The following is a 7,586-nucleotide window of genomic DNA, read 5'->3' on the forward strand; positions in this document are numbered from 1 at the left end:
ATGAATTAATTTCTTAACCTCTAAATAATTAATTTTAATATACAAGTAAAAATTAACGATGAAGTTGAAAAGCCCTGCTACCGACCATTCGTTATAATTAATTAACTACCGTTTGAAGCCGATTGAATTGGGTCGGGTAGATTTTAAACCTATTAGGTGCTTATTTAGACTAAAAAAGTGGGGACGGCTCATAAATGCCTCAAAGGCACGAGAAATGTATCAAACTTGTGGTATGACCGGAAAGCACTGCTACTGGCAAGCCACACATTAATATAATTAAATAATTTAAAATAAATTCAAAGTAGGATGCAAGTAATTTTAGGCTAACAAATATTATGTATCCAAGAGATTAATTTAAGCCAGACGTAAGTCATTAAAGCGATCGTGCTAAAACCACGGGACTCGAGGGGTGCCTAACACCTTCCCCTCGGTCAACAGAATTCCTTATCCGGATTTCTAGTTCGCAGACGAAAAAACAAAAATTGAAGAGTCATTTCCTTTTGAATAAGGATTCAATAAGGTGACTTGGAACACCTAAACTCAATTCCAAGTGGCGACTCTGTAAGTAAAGTAATTCCTTTTCAAAACGTCACTTTAATTGGAAAAACTCATTTTCTCCAAAACCAACTCCCTAGCGGGGTCGGATGCGGTGAAAAACCGGGGGTGTGACAATAATACTAAAAAAATTGCATCTCTTGAGTCACTGGGTCGATTGCGGTGAGTGGTGACTCCAACAAGAAGTCTTTCCTGGAAATGCCATATATTTGTATTCATCGATAGCCTTTTGGTGTTGAATTTGATTTAACTAGGGGAGGCTGGCGCGAGAGGGAAGTAGTAGGCACCCACAGTGGTCCATTACTAGACATTGACACAAGCCAATGCAAAAACTACAAGTTTAAGGAGAACTATTCTTGTTTTAAGTTGAAAAAAATCACAATCTTGTTTTAATATGTGCTACACACAAGCTGTTTGTAACTCATCTTACAGAGTTAAAGACCATAATGAACACGCCCAAATTCAAAGGTCCAAAACCACATCCTGTTCAAGTGAAAGAGCAATATAAAGATACAATCCCCAAAAGAACCAACTCCACATGTCAAAGAACGTAGAGAAGGAAAAGGAAACCATCCTGCTTTCTTCACTTCTCAAACGAAACTGGTCCTCTGTAATTAGAAAGCTGTATGGGGAATGATTTTAAAGTGCTAAAACCTGCATAGAAAATTACTAACAGACGACAAAAGCTAAAAGAAGATAAAAAACATGCATTGACATAACGCTTGTTTTACAGACAGCTCGAGTCCCAGAGTTGGCGTAAACAAGAGACCGGGAAAAAACTGCATCAAAATTCTGTTGGTGGTTTCAACCTAACAAGCCTCTTGATTCTATCTTTGTCAATGTTCTCCAGCAACCCCTTCAAAATACAACAGCAAAATAATTTCATCAGCCAGACAGCAGCAAACTGAAGACAGGAACATGCTGCAAGTTAACAGCCAAGCCCACACGACTTGTTCTCTTAGCTATCATATTGGACTGAACGGGATCATCAATTGAGACCATTTGTTTGAGCAAAACCAAAATCATGATTTAGAAACATACCAACTACCAAGATGGTATGAAAGGTGTGAGCAGATGGGTACAGTAAATCAACCAAACCATCTAGCATTGGAAAGAAAGCACGTGACTTTAAATGGATACCGTTTGAAATATGTTTAAGAGTTGCATAATCACTGTATGCTTCTCCAAGCCATCTAGCATTTTAGAGAACCCGTGATTTAAAATAGGTACCGTTTGAAATGTATTTAAGAGTTTCATAACCACTTGTATGCTTCTCCAACTAGAATCACACCATAGTACTCAAGAAGACGAGAGTTTTGAGCATGTGAAATTATTTCTGTTCCGAGACATTTTGGCTTACCGTCCACACAATTTCATCCAGGCACAAGCAAATCTTTCCATACTTATCCAGGAAAAGCCTCTCCGTTGGAGGTTTTCCACATATATCCTTGAGAGCAGATGTTATAACAAAGATTGCTTCAGACACTGCAAATAAAGCCAATAAGATTCTATCAAGAAGAATGGAAATACGAGTTTGATGAAGCTAAAAGTGTAGAACAAAAATCCCAACATATGGAAAAGCTATTGAAGGACATCAAATAAGCTTCGCATAGAAAATCTCATTTCATGGAAGGAACACCATAATGTAATTAGGTACCCACCCTAAAAGTAAGCTGCACATTATGTTTTAATCGCAGAAAACTAATCATTATCTTTAGTTATACACGCTCTTTTAGAGTAGATCTTGAAGAACAAACAATGATAGGAAAATTATTAGGATACAGTCATAAAACTATTTAGTAAGTTGAGTTTATTTTTTGTCACGCGATATCTGGCAACACGTCACACCTCGACTATTCCAATGGACACCTGCGACCTGGAAAACTCTATCTTCCACGACTCGAGCAGATGACAACAAACCACCTAACTTTTAACTCAGCTAAAATTTGAACCCTAATCTTCCATAGTATTAATCCCTCTTCATTGACGGCTAAATACACCTTAGGTACTCAGTAAGTTGACTTATATTTAGAGACTTTTCTTTTTAGGCACACAAAAGATAGGGTGTTTTACTTGAATACTAAATGATGACATCTAAAATCATGAAATCATCTTAGTTTGGAACACGCAATTTCAAAGTTTGTAAAGGTATTGATGTCAGTAAAGATTTATTTTTAACTTTTTTTGTTAAAATATTAAAGGTAATGCCTCAAAGTATATGTGATACACTTACACGCAAGTTCATCATACTCATCCTTTCCTACAACATAGATGCTGACATCTCCAAGTACAGTGTATACGATGTAAACAGACCTACAGATATATCAAAAGTATGTGTCAGTTTCAAAAAAGATGTATAAAAAGTATGTGAAAAGACTACGGATAAAAGAATTGTTACGAGAACAAACCATATTGTTAGCAAACCACCATTTACGACAAGAATCTTTATTAAGGTTCAGATGAAAGGAGAGTATTTTCCAGAACCAAGCAGCCAATTGATCTAAATACAATCCAAATACTACAGACATAAGGGGTGAAACTTCGAAGCAAGCAATCTTGCACATCAACAGAGAGTTCCTCTCACTGTCACCCTACCTCTCCACCTCTACAACCAACTGTTATTATTAGTTATATGTTATAACCTAAGTTGCTCGAACTCTCAAAAAATGTGAGTGCACCCGTGTCGGATCCTCCAAATATGCACTACTTTTGAAGGATCCTACACGCACCTGATGACATATTTAAAGAGTACGAGCAACATAGAATGTTAGTCCAAGTAACGAGAAAAACAAATTTACATACTTGTGGCAAGCCACTAGGAGTTCTTCATTCTTGATCCCTTTAAGATTCTCCGCACCCAGCTTAACTAAGAAGGACCTCCAATGCAGACGCTCCTCTGTTGGTACTCCATTAAAACTGCAAGTGAAAATGGATAAAATGAGCTAATTCCTGCTAGAAGAATTGGAAAAAGTTGTGCCTGAACGAAAAATAAAAGCCTCTTCCCCACATGAGAAACTTCGACCGAAGAAACAATAGCATATTTTTGTCTAATTTGGGGTAAGTATCCATAAAGGACAAAGAAGATTGTGCCCCATCCTGTATGTATATTGATGGCATTAACTCCTAATGCAATACAAATTGAAAAAATATAATAGAACTCTTCAGACTTTAGTCCACCATCAAATGTTCTGGGAGAATGTTCCAAACTTTTGGGCTCGGTTTCATGAAAATGAGAAGAACTAATACATAAGAGTTAAAAAATGGTAAGTGCTACATTAGTGTTACATAATAGGTGGAAAACTATCAAAGTGATGGCTAGTTAATAAAAATGGCTTTAAGACCAGTGATTTTATACGAGAGCGGATATTACGATATATGCTGGATATAGAAAATTATACAATATTAGAATGATCACAGGCAATTAAAGGACAAGTAGCACACAACAACAACATACCCAGTGTATTCCCACAAAGTGGGGTCTGGGGAGGGTAAAGTGTACGCAGTCCATACCACTGCCTCATATGAAGTAGAGAGGGTGTTTCCGACGGGATAAAAATAAACAACAAAATGCAATACCACACCGCTAGATAATAAAAGAACCAAGCCACCGACAGAGTAATACGACAAATTATTTATTCGATATCACAAACATCATAAGCACACTAGAACAAGAAACTACGGGCACAAATACAAACAAAGCACTCCTCCCTACTGTTACGGACGCACTTCTACCAACTAACCCTCTACCTTAATTCGCGTCGTCCACACCTTATGTCCTCCGTAAGCATTAACCGACAAGTAGCACACCGGAGATAATAATAGAAGGCTGCGGAAGATTAGGCTGGTCATCCCATATGAAGACCTCAAAATGTATGAGTCGGTGGGTAAGGTACCATGATAATTGAAGCACATGGGATATAACTAAAATTGCATAATAAGAAACCGTCCAAAAATATGCATATAGACAATACCAGAAAGTTGAAAAGGCTTTGTCATGTATGCACATTTATATTAGGTCTGGTGGGAATATTTTTAAATGGCAGAAAAAGAAGATAATCTAGTATTGAAGAATTCCAATTCCAAAAATGTGGAGCTGGATATTAAAGATGTCTGCTAGCTTAGAATTGAAGCACAATAGTTGTAGTTATTGCTGATAAAATGCCAAACAGATCGAATCATGACAAATCTAGAGCAGATTGTCAATCGACAGCATTACAAACATGTGAATACAAGTAAAAATGAAATTAGACCTTATTGATGTCACATAAAATAGACCCAGTGACTGGAGACACATCGGAGGATCCTACGGAACAGATAAAGAAGATGTAAAAGATAAAAAGCATGGATGGATTCAAAGATGAAATTGTCAAGTATACCGTTCGACGAGGATGTTCCCCTCGGAGTTGGAAAATAAGACCGCCAGAAGCATTTTGCTAATACTTTCCCAATTCGCAGATCGGAAAGAAAGAATTCATTTGACTTGTTATTCTATTCCCACCCGTCATCCCCAATATTTCTCCTCCTTTCCATTCTTTTCTTTTCCCTTATTTTGGTCAAACAAAATTCTTGGTTTTCACCGTAAGTTTTGCTAATAACCTTTTTACCACCTATATTTTTTATATATTATTGGTTTTAGGATTTAAGTAATACGGTAGAACCTTTTATAAAATCAACTCATTATAAGTAGTAATATTTTTCTTTTCTTTTCTTTTTCTATTTCTTTCTATTAATAACTTAAAATATTTAAAAGATATATAAAAGTTTTATTGACTCTCATTATTTTAGATAATTAACAACTTAATATATTTAAAAGACATATAAATATTTTAGTTGACTCTCAAAATTATATCAAAACCACATAAATTGGAACACAAGGAGTAAATATATTATTTAATAATTACTTAAAAATTATTATAAATCAAAATAATTAACAAGTTAAAATACTTTTTAAAAAATAGATAAAAGTTCTATTCAACTCTCAAAATTTTATCGGTGCAGCATAATCATGACAAAATAAAAAATTATCTTAATTAATTGCAACGAAATATTTAAAGTAAATCAATTTTATTATTTTTATTGACTTTTATATAAAAAAATAATATTTTCATTTATTTATTTATTTTTGTAAATTTAAATTTTAAAAATATTTTTTCTTATATAGAAATACTAATATTTAAACTTAAATTTAAATTTTTAAAGTAAAAAATTAATAAATTTAATTTAATAAAATAAATTTCTAATTAATATTTTCTTAGAATTTGTGTTGGGTCCATATGTATCAAGTTAAAAAGAAATAAAGAAAAAGATATAGTAAAATTCTATTATGGTGAAAGATAAATATAATGCACTATCCAATAATATTTAATAATATCATATTTTGCATATGCAAGTATAGCATCCCGCTTTTAATTAATATACTATTCTAATGAATTGTCGACAATTACTATTGGATATGATAAAATTATATTAATATTTATAGTAATAACATAATCAATCGCTCTTAATTAATTATTATGAGTCATCTAGATATTAAGAAAATAAATAATATTTAATAAAAAATAAAATAGACATAAAATACGAAATTAACTCATAATGTTTTAAATTAAATTTTCGTCTTTCGAACAATGATTTTACTATATCACTCCTTATTATAAGTCATTTATGTATTAGAAAAATAAGAATAACAAAATGATATGTCAACATAAAATATTTGATTGACTATCAAAATTATATTAGTGTCACATAAATTGGGACAGGATAGAAGAAGATATAAAGCAACATATATTATTTGAAAATAAAATAAAAATTATTGTAAATAAAAATAATTTAAAAAAATTGATTGATTTCTACTTCAGCTACTTCAGTCGTGATTTTACTATATCACCCCTAATTAATTATTATAGTCATTTAAGCATTGTGCCACATAAGTTGAGATAGAAAAAATATTATAAATCACAATGATCAAAAATTTAAATTATTTAAAAAATATAATTAGCTGTCGTTGACACAAAATTTTAGACAAGGAGAGTAGCATATATTATTCAAAAATTACATAAAAAGTACTATAAATTACAATTGTTAACAACTTAAAATATCTAAAAATAATTTAATATGTTATATATTTCAAAAAAATTACATGAAAATACTAGAAATCATAATAATTAACAACTTAAAAAATTTAAAAGATATAAAATATTTGGTCGACTCTTTAAATTATATTAGTGTCACTAAAACTGGAATAGAAGAAAAGCATTATAAATCACAATAATTAAAAACTTAAATTATTTTTAAACTATAATTGACTATCAATGCCACAATAATTTGGACAAAAAAAACAACGTATATTAATCTAAAAATTACATAAAAAATATTATAAATTACAATAGTTAACAACTTAAATTATCTAAATACGTATTAAAATAACATATGTTGAACGCATGCTAGATTCTGGATATGAAATTCTTTTATTAAGAAAATTATTTAAATATATCAAGAATAAAAATACAAATAAATATCTTAATATTGGATCTGTGCTGACACGGGTCATGCTCCTCTAGTATATATTATTATATAGAAGAGGTGGTTTCGACCACCTCTTGCAATTACCAAAAAACCAACTACTTTCGCTTAATTACATATCATGCCCCAATATATAATAATTTCATTATTTCATCATAATGGTTTAAATATTTAATATATTTTATTAATTTATATTAATTAACTATAACTACATATTGAAAGTAAATTTTATTTATTTATTTAATTGTCTATCATGTTCAAAACTAATTTGTTACCACAAATCACAATAATTAATAACTTAAAATATTTAAAAGACATACAAAAAATTTATTGACTCTTGCCCAAAAAAAAAACTCTACTCCCACTTAATTACATACCATGCCCCAATATATAATAATTTCATTGTTTCATCATAATAATTTAAATATTTAATATATTTTATTAATTTATATTAATTAACTATAACTACTTCCAATATGTAGTTATAGTTAATTAATATAAATTAATAGAAT

The 7,586-nt window shown here is 31.1% G+C and overlaps 1 protein-coding gene across 1 annotated transcript; it reads right to left on the minus strand.

Moving 5' to 3' along the window:
* Positions 1-914: 914 nt before the first annotated feature.
* Positions 915-5,142, minus strand: LOC107861951 (TSET complex member tstD). The gene is made up of 5 exons (XM_016707362.2): positions 4,932-5,142; positions 3,358-3,471; positions 2,789-2,868; positions 1,916-2,040; positions 915-1,411 (listed from the first exon to the last, which is right to left on the minus strand). The coding sequence occupies exons 1-5, from the start codon at positions 4,982-4,984 to the stop codon at positions 1,340-1,342; spliced, it is 444 nt and encodes a 147-aa protein (XP_016562848.1). The 5' UTR covers positions 4,985-5,142; the 3' UTR covers positions 915-1,339.
* Positions 5,143-7,586: the final 2,444 nt, after the last annotated feature.

The sequence above is a fragment of the Capsicum annuum genome, chromosome 3, assembly GCF_002878395.1.
Source record: "Capsicum annuum cultivar UCD-10X-F1 chromosome 3, UCD10Xv1.1, whole genome shotgun sequence".
Taxonomy (NCBI): domain Eukaryota; kingdom Viridiplantae; phylum Streptophyta; class Magnoliopsida; order Solanales; family Solanaceae; genus Capsicum; species Capsicum annuum.